The 17,744-nt window shown below is 55.9% G+C and overlaps 1 protein-coding gene across 1 annotated transcript in view; it reads left to right on the top strand.

Moving 5' to 3' along the window:
* Nucleotides 1–17,744, top strand: part of MYBPC3 (myosin binding protein C3) — a 337,466-nt gene that overhangs the window by 212,815 nt on the left and 106,907 nt on the right. Inside the window, exon 25 of the mRNA XM_069221629.1 lies at nucleotides 11,170–11,358. Within this exon, the coding sequence (XP_069077730.1) occupies nucleotides 11,170–11,358 (189 nt within the window). The remainder of the gene's footprint in view (nucleotides 1–11,169; nucleotides 11,359–17,744) is intronic.

The raw sequence follows: 17,744 nt of genomic DNA on the forward strand, positions 1-17,744 counted from the left end.
GCTAGGTCTCAATGTACCCATCCTTCCTTCCATACCCCAACGAGGCCTAAATGCACCTGCCCCTTCTGCTATACCCTGACTAGTCTAAATGTACCCGCCCCTCCTTCCATACCCAGTCCAGCTCTCAATATACCCATCCTTCCTCCCACACCCCAACGAGGCCTAAATGTACCTGCCTCTTCTGCTTCACCTTGACTAGTCTAAATGTACCCGCCCCTCCTTCCATACCCCTGCTAGATCTCAATGTACCCATCCTTCCTTCCATACCCCAACGCGGCCTAAATGTACCTGCCCCTTCTGCTTTACCCTCATTAGTCTAAATGTACCCGCCCCTCCTTCCATACCCAGTCCAGCTCTCAATATACCCATCCTTCCTTCCGTACCCCATCGAGGCCTAAATGTACCTGCCCCTTCTGCTATGCCCTGACTAGTCTAAATGTACCTGCCCCTCTTTCCATACCCCTGCTAGATCTCAATGTACCTATCCTTCCTTCCATACCCCAACGCGGCCTAAATGTACCTGCCCCTTCTGCTATACCATGACTAGTCTAAATGTATCCGCCCCTCCTTCCATACCCCTGCTAGATCTCAATATACCCATCCTTCCTTCCATAACCCATCGAGGCCTAAATGTACCTGCCCCTTCTGCTATGCCCTGACTAGTCTAAATGTACCTGCCCCTCCTTCCATACCGAAGCTAGGTCTCAATGTACCCATCCTTCCTTCCATATCCCAACGAGTCCTAAATGCACCTGCCCCTTCTGCTATACCCTGACTAGCCTAAATGTACCTACCCCTTCTGCTATGCCATGACTAGTCTAAATGTATCCGCCCCTCCTTCCATACCCCTGCTAGATCTCAATATACCCATCCTTCCTTCCATACCCCATCGAGGCCTAAATGTACCTGCCCCTTCTGCTATGCCCTGACTAGTCTAAATGTACCTGCCCCTCCTTCCATACCGAAGCTAGGTCTCAATGTACCCATCCTTCCTTCCATACCCCAACGAGGCCTAAATGCACCTGCCCCTTCTGCTATACCCTGACTAGTCTAAATGTACCCGCCCCTCCTTCCATACCCAGTCCTGCTCTCAATATACCCATCCTTCCTCCCACACCCCAACGAGGCCTAAATGTACCTGCCTCTTCTGCTTCACCTTGACTAGTCTAAATGCACCTGCCCCTCCTTCGATACCCCTCCTAGGTCTTAATGTACCCATCCTTCCTTCCATACCCCAACGGGCCCTAAATGTACCTGCCCCTTCTGCTATACCCTGACTAGTCTAAATGTACGAGCCCCTCCTTCCATACCCCAGCTAGCTCTCAATGTACCCACCCTTCCTTCCATACCCCAACGCGGCCTAAATGTACCCGCCCCTTCTGCTATACCCTGACTAGTCTAAATGTACCCGCCACTCCTTCTATACCCCAGATAGATCTCAATGTACCCATCCTTCCTTCCATACTCCAACGAGGCCTAAATGTACCTGCCTCTTCTGCTATACCCTGAGTGGTCTAAATGTACCCACCCCATCTTCCATACCCCAGCTAGGTCTCAATGTACCCATCCTTCCTTCCATACCCCAATGAGGCCTAAATGTACCTGCCCCTTCTGCTATACCCTGACTAGTCTAAATGTACCCGCCCCTCCTTCCATACCCCAGATAGATCTCAATGTACCCATCCTTCCTTCCATACTCCAACGAGGCCTAAATGTACCTGCCCCTTCTGCTATACCTTGAGTGGTCTAAATGTACCCACCCCATCTTCCATACCCCAGCTAGGTCTCAATGTACCCATCCTTTGTTCCATACCCCAACGAGGCCTAAATGTACCTGCCTCTTCTGCTTCACCCTGACTAGTCTAAATGCACCTGCCCCTCCTTCGATACCCCTCCTAGGTCTTAATGTACCCATCCTTCCTTCCATACCCCAACGGGCCCTAAATGTACCTGCCCCTTCTGCTATACCCTGACTAGTCTAAATGTACGAGCCCCTCCTTCCATACCCCAGCTAGCTCTCAATGTACCCACCCTTCCTTCCATACCCCAACGCGGCCTAAATGTACCCGCCCCTTCTGCTATACCCTGACTAGTCTAAATGTACCCGCCCCTCCTTCCATACCCCAGATAGATCTCAATGTACCCATCCTTCCTTCCATACTCCAACGAGGCCTAAATGTACCTGCCCCTTCTGCTACACCCTGACTAGTCTAAATGTACCCGCCCCTCCTTCCATACCCCAGATAGATCTCAATGTACCCATCCTTCCTTCCATACTCCAACGAGGCCTAAATGTACCTGCCCCTTCTGCTATACCCTGAGTGGTCTAAATGTACCCAGCCCATCTTCCATACCCCAGCTAGGTCTCAATGTACCCATCCCTCCTTCCATACCCCAACGAGGCCTAAATGTACCTGCCCCTTCTGCTATACCCTGACTAGTCTAAATGTACCCGCCCTCCTTCCATACCCCAGCTAGGTCTCAATGTACCCATCCTTCCTTCCATACCCCAACGAGGCCTAAATGTACCTGCCCCTTCTGCTATACCCTGACTAGTTTAAATGTACCCGCTCTCCTTCCATACCCCAGCTACGTCTCAATGTACCCACCCTTCCTTCCATACCCCAATGAGGCCTAAATGTACCCGCCCCTTCTGCTATACCCTGACTAGTCTAAATGTAGCCGCCCCTCCTTCCATACCCCAACTAGGTCTCAATGTACCCATCCTTCCCTCCATACCCCAACAAGGTCTAAATGTACCTGCCCCTTCTGCTATACCCTGACTAGTCTAAATGTAGCCACCCGTCCTTCCATACCCCAGCTAGGTCTCAATGTACCCATCCTTCCTTCCATACCCCAACGAGGCCTAAATGTACCTGCCCCTTCTGCTATACCCTGACTAGTTTAAATGTACCCGCTCTCCTTCCATTCCCCAGCTACGTCTCAATGTACCCACCCTTCCTTCCATACCCCAACGAGGCCTAAATGTACCCGCCCCTTCTGCTATACCCTGACTAGTCTAAATGTAGCCGCCCCTCCTTCCATACCCCAGCTAGGTCACAATGTACCCATCCTTCCTTTCATACCCCAACGAGGCCTAAATGTACCTGCCCCTTCTGCTATACCCTGACTAGTCTAAATGTACCTGCCCCTCCTCCATACCCCAGCTAGGTCTCAATGTACCCATCCCTCCTTCCATACGCCAACGAGGCCTAAATGTACCCGCCCCTTCTGCTATACCCTGACTATTCTAAATGTACCCACCCCTCCTTCCATACCCCTGCTAGATCTCAATGTACCCATCCTTCCTTCCATACCCCAACAAGGCCTAAATGTACCTGCCCCTTCTGCTATACCCTGACTAGTCTAAATGTACCCGCCCCTCCTTCCATACCCCAGCTAGATCTCAATATACCCATCTTTCCTTCCATACCCCAACGTCGCCTAAATGTACCTGCCCCTTCTGCTATACCTTGACTAGTTTAAATGTACCCACCCTCCTTCCATACCTCAGCTAGGTCTCAATGTACCCCTCCTTCCTTCCATAGCCCAACGAGGCCTAAATGTACCTGCCCCTTCTGCAATACCCTGACTAGTCTAAATGTACCCGCCCCTCCTTCCATACCCCAGCTAGATCTCAATATACCCATCTTTCCTTCCATACCCCAACAACGCCTAAATGTACCTGCCCCTTCTGCTATACCCTGACTAGTTTAAATGTACCCACCCTCCTTCCATACCTCAGCTAGGTCTCAATGTACCCATCCTTCCTTCCATAGCCCAACGAGGCCTAAATGTTCCTGCCCCTTCTGCTATATCCCGACTAGTTTAAATGTACCCGCCCTCCTTCCATACCTCAGCTAGGTCTCAATGTACCCATCCTTAATTCCATACCCCAAGGAGGCCTAAATGTACCTGCCCCTTCTGCTATACCCTGACTAGTCTAAATGTACCCGCCCCTCCTTCCATACCCCTGCTAGATCTCAATGTACCCATCCTTCCTTCCATACGCCAACGAGGCCTAAATGTACCTGCCCCTTCTGCTATACCCTGACTAGTCTAAGTGTACCCGCCCATCCTTCCATACCCCAGCTAGGTCTGAATGTACCCATCCTTCCTTCCACACCCCAACGAGGACTAAATGTACCTGCCCCTTCTGCTATACCCTGAGTGGTCTAAATGTACCCACCCCATCTTCCATACCCCAGCTAGGTCTCAATGTACCCATCCTTCCTTCCATACCCCAACGAGGCCTAAATGTACCTGCCCCTTCTGCTATACCCTGACTAGTCTAAATGTACCCGCCCCTCCTTCCATACCCCTGCTAGATCTCAATGTACCCATCCTTCCTTCCATACGCCAACGAGGCCTAAATGTACCTGCCCCTTCTGCTATACCCTGACTAGTCTAAGTGTACCCGCCCATCCTTCCATACCCCAGCTAGGTCTGAATGTACCCATCCTTCCTTCCACACCCCAACGAGGACTAAATGTACCTGCCCCTTCTGCTATACCCTGAGTGGTCTAAATGTACCCACCCCATCTTCCATACCCCAGCTAGGTCTCAATGTACCCATCCTTCCTTCCATACCCCAACGAGGCCTAAATGTACCTGCCCCTTCTGCTATACCCTGACTAGTCTAAATGTACCCGCTCTCCTTCCATACCCCAGCTACGTCTCAATGTACCCACACTTCCTTCCATACCCCAACGAGGCCTAAATGTACCCGCCCCTTCTGCTATACCCTGACTAGTCTAAATGTAGCCGCCCCTCCTTCCATACCCCAACTAGGTCTCAATGTACCCATCCTTCCCTCCATACCCCAACAAGGTCTAAATGTACCTGCCCCTTCTGCTATACCCTGACTAGTCTAAATGTAGCCACCCGTCCTTCCATACCCCAGCTAGGTCTCAATGTACCCATCCTTCCTTCCATACCCCGACGAGGCCTAAATGTACCTGCCCCTTCTGCTATACCCTGACTAGTTTAAATGTACCCGCTCTCCTTCCATACCCCAGCTACGTCTCAATGTACCCACCCTTCCTTCCATACCCCAACGAGGCCTAAATGTACCCGCCCCTTCTGCTATACCCTGACTAGTCTAAATGTAGCCGCCCCTCCTTCCATACCCCAGCTAGGTCACAATGTACCCATCATTCCTTTCATACCCCAACGAGGCCTAAATGTACCTGCCCCTTCTGCTATACCCTGACTAGTCTAAATGCACCTGCCCCTCCTTCCATACCCCAGCTAGGTCTCAATGTACCCATCCCTCCTTCCATACGCCAACGAGGCCTAAATGTACCCGCCCCTTCTGCTATACCCTGACTATTCTAAATGTACCCACCCCTCCTTCCATACCCCTGCTAGATCTCAATGTACCCATCCTTCCTTCCATACCCCAACAAGGCCTAAATGTACCTGCCCCTTCTGCTATACCCTGACTAGTCTAAATGTACCCGCCCCTCCTTCCATACCCCAGCTAGATCTCAATATACCCATCTTTCCTTCCATACCCCAACGTCGCCTAAATGTACCTGCCCCTTCTGCTATACCCTGACTAGTTTAAATGTATCCACCCTCCTTCCATACCTCAGCTAGGTCTCAATGTACCCCTCCTTCCTTCCATAGCCCAACGAGGCCTAAATGTACCTGCCCCTTCTGCTATATCCCGACTAGTCTAAATGTACCCGCCCTCCTTCCATACCTCAGCTAGGTCTCAATGTACCCATCCTTAATTCCATACCCCAACGAGGCCTAAATGTACCTGCCCCTTCTGCAATACCCTGACTAGTCTAAATGTACCCGCCCCTCCTTCCATACCCCAGCTAGATCTCAATATACCCATCTTTCCTTCCATACCCCAACAACGCCTAAATGTAACTGCCCCTTCTGCTATACCCTGACTAGTTTAAATGTACCCACCCTCCTTCCATACCTCAGCTAGGTCTCAATGTACCCATCCTTCCTTCCATAGCCCAACGAGGCCTAAATGTACCTGCCCCTTCTGCTATATCCCGACTAGTTTAAATGTACCCGCCCTCCTTCCATACCTCAGCTAGGTCTCAATGTACCCATCCTTAATTCCATACCCCAAGGAGGCCTAAATGTACCTGCCCCTTCTGCTATACCCTGACTAGTCTAAATGTACCCGCCCCTCCTTCCATACCCCTGCTAGATCTCAATGTACCCATCCTTCCTTCCATACGCCAACGAGGCCTAAATGTACCTGCCCCTTCTGCTATACCCTGACTAGTCTAAGTGTACCCGCCCATCCTTCCATACCCCAGCTAGGTCTCAATGTACCCATCCTTCCTTCCACACCCCAACGAGGACTAAATGTACCTGCCCCTTCTGCTATACCCTGACTAATTTAAATGTACCCGCCCTCCTTCCATACCCCAGCTAGGTCTCAGTGTACCCACCCTTCCTTCCATACCCCAACGAGGCCTAAATGTACCCACCCCTTCTGCTATACCCTTACTAGTCTAAATGTAGCCGCCCCTCCTTCCATACCCCAGCTAGGTCTCAGTGTACCCATCCTTCCTTCCATGCCCCAACGAGCCCTAAATGTACCTGCCCCTTCTGCTATACCCTCACTAGTCTAAATGTACCTGCCCCTTCTGCTATACCCCGACTAGTCTAAATATACCTTCCCCTCCTTCCATACCCCAGCTAGATCTCAATGTACCCATCCATCCTTCCATACCCCAACAAGGCCTAAATGTACCTGCCCCTTCTGCTATACCCTTCTAGTCTAAATGTACCCGCCCCTCCTTCCATACCCCTGCTAGATCTCAATGTACCCATCCTTCCTTCCAAACCCCAACGCGGCCAAAATTTACCTGCCCCTTCTGCTTTACCCTGACTAGTCTAAATGTACCCGCTCTCCTTCCATACCCCAGCTAGGTCTCAATATACCCATCTTTCCTTCCATACCCCAACGAGGCCTAAATGTACCTGCCCCTTCTGCTATACTCTGACTAGTCTAAATGTACCCGCCCCTCCTTCCATACCCCTGCTAGATCTCAATGTACCCATCCTTCCTTCCATACCCCAACGCGGCCTAAATGTACCTGCCCCTTCTGCTTTACCCTGACTAGTCTAAATGCACCTGCCCCTCCTTCCATACACCTCCTAGGTCTCAATGTACCCATCCTTCCTTCCATACCACAACGGGCCCTAAATGTACCTGCCCCTTCTGCTATACCCTGACTAGTCTAAATGTACTGGTCCCTCCTTCCATACCCCAGCTAGCTCTCAATGTACCCACCCTTCCTTCCATACCCCAATGCGGCCTAAATGTACCCGCCCCTTCTGCTATACCCTGACTAGTCTAAATGTTCCCGCCCCTCCTTACATACCCCAGCTAGATCTCAATGTACCCATCCTTCCTTCCATACCCCAACGAGGCCTAAATGTACCTGCCCCTTCTGCTATAACCTGACTAGTCTAAATGTACCCACCCCATCTTCCATACCCCAGCTAGGTCTCAATGTACCCATCCCTCCTTCCATACCCCAACGAGGCATAAATGTACCTGCCCCTTCTGCTATACCCTGACTAGTCTAAATGTACCCGCCCCTCCTTCCATACCCCAGCTACATCTCAATGTACCCATCCTTCCTTTCATACCCCAACAAGGCCTAAATGTACCCGCCCTTTCTGCTATACCCTGACTACTCTAAATGTACCCGCCCCCCTTCATACCCCAGCTAGGTCTCAATGTACCCATCCTTCCTTCAATACCCCAACGAGGCCTAAATGTACCTGCCCCGTCTGCTATACCCTAACTAGTCTAAATGTACCCGCCCCTCCTTCCATACCCCTGCTAGATCTCAATGTACCGATCCTTCCTTCCATACCCCAACGAGGCCTAAATGTACCTGCCCCGTCTGCTATACCCTAACTAGTCTAAATGTACCCGCCCCTCCTTCCATACCCCTGATAGATCTCAATGTACCGATCCTTCCTTCCATACCCCAACGAGGCCTAAATGTACCTGCCCCTTCTGCTATACCCTGACTAGTCTAAATGTACGCACCCCTCTTTCCATACCCGAGCTAGGTCTCAATGTACCCATCCTTCCTTCCATACCCCAACGAGGCCTAAATGTACCTGCCCCTTCTGCTATACCCTGACTATTCTAACTGTACCCGCCCTCCTTCCATACCTCCGCTAGGCATCAATGTACCCATCCTTCCTTCCATAACCCAACAAGGCCTAAATGTACCCACCCCTTCTGCTATACCCTGACTATTCTAAATGTACCCACCCCTCCTTCCATACCCCTGCTAGATCTCAATGTACCCATCCTTCCTTCCATACCCCAACGAGGCCTAAATGTACCTGCCCCTTCTGCTATACCCTGACTAGTCTAAATGTACCCGCCCTCCTTGCATACCCCAGCTAGATCTCAATGTACCCATCCTTCCTTCCATACCCGAACGCGGCCTAAATGTACCCGCCACTTCTGCTTTACCCTAACTAGTCTAAATGTACCCGCCCCTCCTTCCATACCCCAGCTAGATCTCAATGTACCCATCCTTCCTTCCATACCCCACCGAGTCCTAAATGTACCCGCCCCTTCTGCTATACCCTGACTAGTCGAAATGTACCTGCCCCTCCTTCCATACCCCAGCTAGGTCTCAATGTACTCATCCTTCCTTCCATATCCCAGCGAGGCCTAAATGTACCCGCCCCTTCTGCTATACCCTGACTAGTCTAAATGTACCTGCCCCTCCTTCCATACCCCTGCTAGATCTTAATGTACCCATCCTTACTTCCATATCCCAACGAGGCCTAAATGTACCTGCCCCTTCTGCTATACCCTGACTAGTCTAATTGTACCTGCCCCTCCTTCCGTACCTCTGCTAGATCTCAATGTACCCATCCTTCCTTCCATACCTCAACTAGGCCTAAATGTACCTGCCCCTTCTGCTATACCCTGACTAGTCTAAATGTACCTGCCCCTCCTTCCATACCCCAGCTAGCTCTCAATGTACCCACCCTTCCTTCCATACCCCAACGTGGCCTAAATGTACCTGCGCCTTCTTCTATACCCTGAGTAGTTTAAATGATTCCGCCCCTCCTTCCATACCGCTGCTAGATCTAAATGTACCCACCCTTCCTTCCATACCCCAACGCAGCCTAAATGTACCTGCCCCTTCTGCTATACCCTGACTAGTCTAAATGTACGCGCCTCTCTTTCCATATTCCAGCTAGGTCTCAATGTACCCATCCTTCCTTCCATACCCCAGCGAGGCCTAAATGTACCCGCCCCTTCTGCTATACCTTGACTAGTCTAAAGGTACCTGCCCCTCCTTCCATACCCCTGCTAGATCTCAATGTACCCATCCTTCCTTCCATACCCCAACGGGCCCTAAATGAGCCCGCCCCTTCTGCTATACCCTGACTAGTCTAAATGTACCCGCCCCTCCTTCCATACCCCTGCTAGGTCTCAATGTACCCATCCTTCCTTCCATACCCCAACGCGGCCTAAATGTACCTGCCCCTTCTGCTATACCCTGACTAGTCTAAATGTACCCGCTCCTCCTTCCATACCCCAGCTAGATCTCAATGTACCCATCCTTCCTTCCATACCCCAACAAGGCCTAAATGTACCCGCCCCTTCTGCTATACCCTGACTAGTCTAAATGTACCTGCCCCTCCTTCCATACCCCAGCTAGATCTCAATGTACCCATCCTTCCTTCCACACCCCAACGAGGCCTAAATGTACCCGCCCCTTCTGCTATTCCCTGACTAGTCTAAATGTACCCACCCCTCCTTCCATCCCCAGCTAGATCTCAATGTACCCATCCTTCCTTCCATACCCCAACAAGGCCTTAATGTACCTTCCCCTTCTGCTATACCCTGACTAGTCTAAATGTACCCGCCCCTCCTTCCATAGTGCAGCAAGATCTCAATGTACCCATCCTTCCTTCCATACCCCAACGAGGCCTAAATGTACCCGCACCTTCTGCTATACCCTGACTAGTCTAAATGTACCAGCCCCTCCTTCCATACCCCAGCTATGTCTCAATATACCCATCCTTCCTTCCATGCCCCAGCGAGGCCTAAATGTACCTGCCCCTTCTGCTATACCCTGACTAGTCTAAATGTGCCCGCCCCTCCTTCCATACCCCTGCTAGATCTCAATGTACCCATCCTTACTTCCATACCCCAACGAGGCCTAAATGTACCTGCCCCTTCTGCTATACCCTGACTAGTCTAAATGTATCCGCCCCTCCTTCCATACCCCACCTAGATCTCAATGTACCCATCCTTCCTTCCATACCCCAACGAGGCCTAAATGTACCCGCACCTTCTGCTATACCCTGACTAGTCTAAATGTACCCGCCCCTCCTTCCATACCCCAGCTAGGTCTCAATGTACCCATCCTTCCTTCCATACCCCAACGAGGCCTAAATGTACCTGTCCCTTCTGCTATAGGCTAACTGTACCTACCTCTCCTTCCATGCCCTGTTTAGCCTAAATGTACCTGCCCCTCCGTGCACACCCTACCTAGTCTCACTGTACCTACTGCGCTTTCCGGTCCTAACTGGCCTAAATTGACCTACCTCTCCTTTACTCCCCTGAGTAGCCTAAATCTACCTACCTCTCCATGCACACTCTGACTAGTATAAATCTACCCACCCCTCCTGCTATACCCTCTTAGCCTAACTATACCTAACTCTCCTTAGACACCCTGACTGGCCTAAATGCATCTACACCTTCTCTCATACCATAAATAGCTTAAAGGTACCTATTCCTCCTGTGATACCATAACTAGCCTAAATATATACCTATCACCCCTTCCACACCCTAACTAGCCTAAATGTACCTACCCCTCTTTCCATAACCCAATAGGCCTAATTTATCTATTCTAATTCGCATCCTAACTAACGTAAATGTACCTATCCCTCCTGCCATAGTCTACCTAGCCTAAATCTACCTACCTCTCCATTTATACCCTGACTAGCCAAAACTATACCTACCCCTCCTGCTGTTCCCTAATAGCCTAAATGTACCTACCCCTCCATACTCTAGCTAGTGTAAAAGTACATATATGCATTATGCTTGTTCTGTGAGCATGTTCCTCCTTAAGCATCATTGACCTGTTTGACCTTGTGGACCTGTCTGAAACGCTTGTTCTTAACTCCCCACAGGTTACATCCTGGAACGCAAGAAGAAGAAGAGTTACCGTTGGATGCGGTTGAACTTTGACCTCCTGAAGGAGCTCTCCTTTGATGCGAAGCGGATGATTGAAGGCGTTGACTATGAGATGCGCGTGTACGCTGTGAACGCCATCGGCATGTCCCGGCCCAGCGAGCCGTCACAGCCGTTCGTGCCCATCGGTACGTTGGGGAATCAGTCTTCTGTACGCTACTATCGCCTCCCATTCCAAGTGTCCCTACTTCTTATCATCACCGCTCAGAGGTGTCCAGAATACACGCTCTAGTATCATGAGCCAAAAATAAGAGCTTACCACTGCATGCGCCCTGATTTATTTTGAAATATTCTTTAAATAAATGACTTTCTCCCAAAAACACCTTAAATATTCTATAAACTTTAAATTGGATGAAGCATGAGTTATTTTTTAATTCTTTGATTTTCCTCCACAATACCGGTTTGGACTCTGACTTCTAATGACCTGAGGTACAAAGGACCAGGAGCACATCCCTCCCCAATCTGCCACACCTGCAGACACCCCTCCCCGCCCCTCCCCACTCTGCCCCACCTACAGACCCCCCTCCCCACCCCTCCCCACTCTGCCCCACCTACAGAACCCCTCCCCGTCCCTCTCCACTCTGCCCCACCTACAGACCCCCTCCCCACCCCTCCCCACTCTGCCCCACCTACAGACCCCCCTCCCCACCCCTCCCCACTCTGCCCCACCTACAGACCCCCCTCCCCACCCCTCCCCACTCTGCCCCATCTACAGAACCCCTCCCCATCCCTCCCCACAACCCCTCCCCGTCCCTCCCCACTCTGCCCCACCTACAGACCCCCTCCCTGTCGCTCTCCACTCTGCCACACCTACAGAACCCCTCCCCGTCCCTCCCCACTCTGCCCCACCTACAAACCCCCTCCCCATCCCTCCCCGTCCCTCCCCATCCCCACTCTGACCCACCTACAGACCCCCTCCCCATCCCTCCCCATCCCCCTCTGCCACTCCTACAGACCCCCTCCCCATCCCTCCCCACTCTACCCCACCTACAGACCCCCTCCCCGCCCCTCCCCACTCTGCCCCACCTACAGACCCCCCTCCCCACCCCCCCACTCTGCCACACCTACAGACCCCCTCCCCGTCCCTTCCCACTCTTCCCCACCTACAGAACCCCTCCCCGTCCCTCCCCACTCTGCCCCACCTACAGACCCCCTCCCCACTCTGCCCCACCTACAGAACCCCTCCCCGTCCCTCCCCACTCTGCCCCACCTACAGACCCCCTCCCTGTCCCTCCCCACTCTGCCCCACCTACAGACCCCCCTCCCCATCCCTCCCCACTCTGCCCCACCTAGAGACTCCCTCCCCGCCCCCCACTCTGCCACACCTACAGACCCCCTCCCCGTCCCTTCACACTCTGCCCCACCTACAGACTCCCTCCCCGTCCCTCCCTACTCTGCCCCACTGACAAACCCCCTCCCCGTCCCTCCCCATCCCCACTCTGCCTCACCTACAGACCCCCTCACTGTCACTCCCCACTCTGACCCACCTACAGACCCCCTCCCTGTCGCTCCCCACTCTGCCCCACCTACAGACCCCCTCACTGTCCCTCCCCACTCTGACCCACCTACAGACCCCCTCACTGTCCCTCCCCACTCTGCCCCACCTACAGACCCCCTCCCCATCCCTTCCCACTCTGCCACACCTACAGACCCCCCTCCCCAGCCCTCCCCACTCTGCCCCACCTACAGACCCCCCTTCCCACCCCTCCCCACTCGGCCCACCTACAGAACCCCTCCCCGTCCCTTCCCACTCTGCCCCACCTACAGACCCCCCTCCCCATCCCTCCCCACTCTGCCCCACCTACAGAACCCCTCCCCGTCCCTCCCCATCCCCACTCTGCCTCACCTAAAGACCCCCTCACTGTCACTCCCCACTCTGACCCACCTACAGACCCCATCCCTGTCGCTCCCCACTCTGCCCCACCTACAGACCCCCTCACTGTCCCTCCCCACTCTGCCACACCTACAGACCCCCCTCCCCGCCCCTCCCCACTCTGCCCCACCTACAGACCCCCCTCCCCACCCCTCCCCACTCTGCCCACCTACAGAACCCCTCCCCGTCCCTCCCCACTCTGCCCCACCTACAGACCCCCTCCCTGTCGCTCTCCACTCTGCCCCTCCTACAAACCCCCTCACTGTCCCTCCCCACTCTGCCACACCTACAGACCCCCTCCCTGTCGCTCCCCACTCTGCCACACCTACAGACCCCCTCGCCATCCCTCCCCACTCTGCCCCACCTAGAGACTCCCTCCCCGCCCCCCCACTCTGCCACACCTACAGACCCCCTCCCCGTCCCTTCCCACTCTGCCCCACTCTGCCTCACCTACAAACCCCCTCCCCGTCCCTCCCCATCCCCACTCTGCCTCACCTACAGACCCCCTCCCCGTCCCTCCCCACTCTGCCACACCTACAGACGCCCCTCCCTGCCCCTCCCCACTCTGCCCCACCTACAGCCCCCCTCCCCAACCCTCCCCACTCTGCCCCACCTACAGACCCCCTCCCTGTCGCTCTCCACTCTGCCACACCTACAGAACCCCTCCCCGTCCCTCCCCACTCTGCCCCACCTACAGACCCCCCTCCCCAGCCCTCCCTCACTCTGCCACACCTAGACCCCCTCACTGTCCCTCCCCACTCTGACCCACCTACAGACCCCCTCCCTGTCGCTCCCCACTCTGCCCCACCTACAGACCCCCTCCCTGTCATTCCCCACTCTGCCCCACCTACAGACCCTCTCACTGTCCCTCCCCACTCTGCACCACCTATACACCCCCTCCCCACTCTGCCACACCTATGGAACCCCTCGCCACCCCTCCCCATCCCCACTCTGCCCCACCTACAGAAGCCCTCCCAGCCCCTCTCCACCAGGCCTGACCTACAGACCTCCTTCCCCACCTCTCCCCACTCTGCCCCACCTACAGAACCCCTCACTGTCCCTCCCCACTATGACCCACCTACAGACCCCCTCACTGTCCCTCCCCACTCTGCCACACCTACAGACCCCCTCCCTGTCGCTCCCCACTCTGCCACACCTACAGTCCCCCTCCTCATCCCTCCCCACTCTGCCCCACCTAGAGACTCCCTCCCCGCCCCCCCACCCTGCCACACCTACAGACCCCCTCCCCCTCCCTTCCCACTCTGCCCCACCTACAGACTCCCTCCCCGTCCCTCCCCACTCTGCCCCACCTACAAACCCCCTCCCCATCCCCACTCTGCCTCACCTACAGACCCCCTCATTGTCACTCCCCACTCTGACCCACCTACAGACCCCCTCCCTGTCGCTCCCCACTCTGCCCCACCTACAGACCCCCTCACTGTCCCTCCCCACTCTGCCCCACCTGCAGACCCCCTCCCTGTCGCTCCCTACTCTGCCCCACCTACAGACCCCCACCCTGTCGCTACCCACTCTGCCCCACCTACAGACCCCCTCACTGTCCCTCCCCACTCTGCCCCACCTAGAGATCCCCTCCCTGTCGCTCCTCACTCTGCCCCCTACAGACCTCTCCCTGTCGCTCCCCACCCTGCCCCACCTACAGACCCCCTTGCTGTCCCTCCCCACTCTGACACACCCACAGACCCCCTCCCCATCCCTCCCCACTCTGCCCCACCTACAGACCCCCTCCCTGTCACTTCCCACTCTGCCCCACCTATAGACCCCCTCACTGTCCCTCCCCACTCTGCCCCACCTATAGACCCCCTCCCCACTCTGCCACACCTATGGAACCCCTTCCCACTCTGCCCCACCTACAGACCCCCTCGCCACCCCTCCCCATCCCCACTCTGCCCCACCTACAGAACCCCTCCCAGCCCCTCTCCACCAGGCCTCACCTACAGACCTCCTTCCCCACCTCTCCCCACTCTGCCCCACCTACAGAACCGCTCTCCCAGTCCCTCCCCTACAGAACCCCTCTCCCTGTCCCTCCCCACCCGGTCCCCACTACAGACCGCCCTCACCGTCCCTCCCCACTCTGCCCCACCTACAGACCCCCTCCCTGTCGCTCCACACTCTGCTCCACCTACAGGCCCCCTCCCCATCACCACTCTGCCACACCTACAGGCCCCCTCCCCATCCCTCCCCATCCCCCCTCTGCCACTCCTACAGACCCCCTCCCCATCCCTCCCCACTCTACCCCACCTACAGACCCCCTCCCTGTCCCTCCCCACTCTGCCCCATGTACAGACCCCCTCCCCCTCGCTCCCCACTCTGCCCCACCTACAGACCCCCTCCCTGTCCCTCCCCACTCTGCCCCACCTACAGACCCCCTCCCCGTCCCTTCCCACTCTGCCACACCTACAGAACCCCTCCCTGTCCGTCCCCACTCTACTCCACCTACAGACCCCTCCCCGTCCCTCCCCACACTACCTCACCTACACACCCCCTCCCTGAACCTCCCCACTCTGCCCCACGTACAGACCCCTCCCTGTCGCTCCCTACTCTGCCACACCTACAGACCCCCTCACTGTCCCTCCCTACTCTACCCCACCTACAGACCCTCTCCCCATCTCTCCCCACTCCACTCCACCTACAGACCCCCTCCCTGTCCCTCCCCACTCTGTCCCACCTACAGACCCCCTCCCTGTCTCTCCCCACTGTGCCCCACCTACAGACCCCCTCACTGTCCCTCCCCACTTTACCCCACCTACTGACCCCCTCCCCATCCCTCCCCACTGTGCCCCACCTACAGACCCCCTCCACATCCATCCCCACTCTACCACACTTACAGACCCCCTCCCTGTCTCTCCCTACTCTGCCACACCTGCAGACCCCCTCCCTGTCACTCCTCACTCTGCCCCACCTACAGACCCCCTCCTTGTCCCTCCCCATCCCCACTCTGCCACACCTACAGACCCCCTCCCTCTACCTCCCCACTCTACCCCACCTACGGACTTCCTCCCCCTCCCTCCCCACTCTACCCCACCTACAGACCCCCTCCCTGTCCCTCCCCACTCTACCCCACCTACTAGACCCCCTCCCTGCCCTCCCCACTCTGCCCCACTTACAGACCCACTCCCTCTCCCTCCCCACTCTACCCCACCCACAGACCCCCTCCCCGTCCCGCCCCACTCTACCCCACTTACAGACCCCCTCCCTGCCCCTCCTCACTTGGCCTCATCTACAGACCCCCTCCATCCCCACCGGTCCCACCTACAGACCCCCTCCCCGCACCTCCCCATCCGGCCCCACCTACAGACCCTGCTTGCCATTATTCCCCCGTCGGCCCCACCTACAGACCCCGCTCCTCGTCCCTCCCAACTCAATTCCCCCTACAGACACCACTCTCAGCCCCTCCCCACCAGGCCTGACCTACAGACCTCCTTCCCCATCCCTTCCCACTCGGCCCCATCTACAGACCCCCTCACTGTCCCTCCCCACTCTGACCCACCTACAGACCCCCTCCCTGTCACTCCCCACTCTGACCCACCTACAGACTCCCTCCCTGCCCCTCCCCACTTTGCCCCACGTACAGACCTCCTCCCTGTCGCTCCCCACTCTGCCCCACCTACAGACCCCCTCCCCGTCCCTTCCCACACTGCCACACCTACAGAACCCCTCCCTGTCGCTCCCGACTCTGCCACACCTACAGACCCCCTCACTGGCCCTCCCCACTCTACCCCACCTATAGACCCCCTCCCCACCCCTCCCCACTCTACCTCACCTACAGACCCCCTCCTCATCCCTCCCCACTCTAATCCACCTACAGACCCCCTCCCTGTTACTCCTCACTCTGTCCCACCTACAGACCCCCTCCCCGTCGCTCCCCACTCTGCCCCATGTACAGACCCCCTCCCTGTCCCTTCCCACTCTGCCACACCTACAGACCCCCTCCCTGTCGCTCCCCACTCTAACCCACCTACAGACCCTCTCCTCATCCCTCCCCACTCTAATCCACCTACAGACCCCATCCCTGTTCCTCCCCACTCTGTCCCACCTACAGACCCCCTCCCTGTCTCTCCCCACTGTGCCCCACATACAGTCCCCCTCCCCATCCCTCCCCACTCTACCCCAACTACAGACCCCTCCCCGTCGCTCCCCACTCTGCCCCATGTACAGACCCCCTCCCCGTCCCTTCCCACTCTGCCACACCTACAGACCCCCTCCCTGTCGCTCCCCACTCTAACCCACCTACAGACCCTCTCCTCATCCCTCCCCACTCTAATCCACCTACAGACCCCATCCCTGTTCCTCCCCACTCTGTCCCACCTACAGACCCCCTCCCTGTCTCTCCCCACTGTGCCCCACATACAGTCCCCCTCCCCATCCCTCCCCACTCTACCCCAACTACAGACCTCTCCCCGTCGCTCCCCATTCTGCCACACCTACAGACCCCCTCCCTGTCGCTCCCCACTCTGCCCCACCTACAGACCCCCTCCACATCCATCCCCACTCTGCCACACCTACAGACCCCCTTCCCATCCCTCCCCATCCCCACTCTGCCACACCTACAGACCCCCTCCCTGTCCCTCCCTACTCTGCCACACCTGCAGACCCCCTCCCAGTCGCTCCCCACTCTGCCCC

Source organism: Pleurodeles waltl, chromosome 3_1 (assembly GCF_031143425.1).
Source record: "Pleurodeles waltl isolate 20211129_DDA chromosome 3_1, aPleWal1.hap1.20221129, whole genome shotgun sequence".
Taxonomy (NCBI): domain Eukaryota; kingdom Metazoa; phylum Chordata; class Amphibia; order Caudata; family Salamandridae; genus Pleurodeles; species Pleurodeles waltl.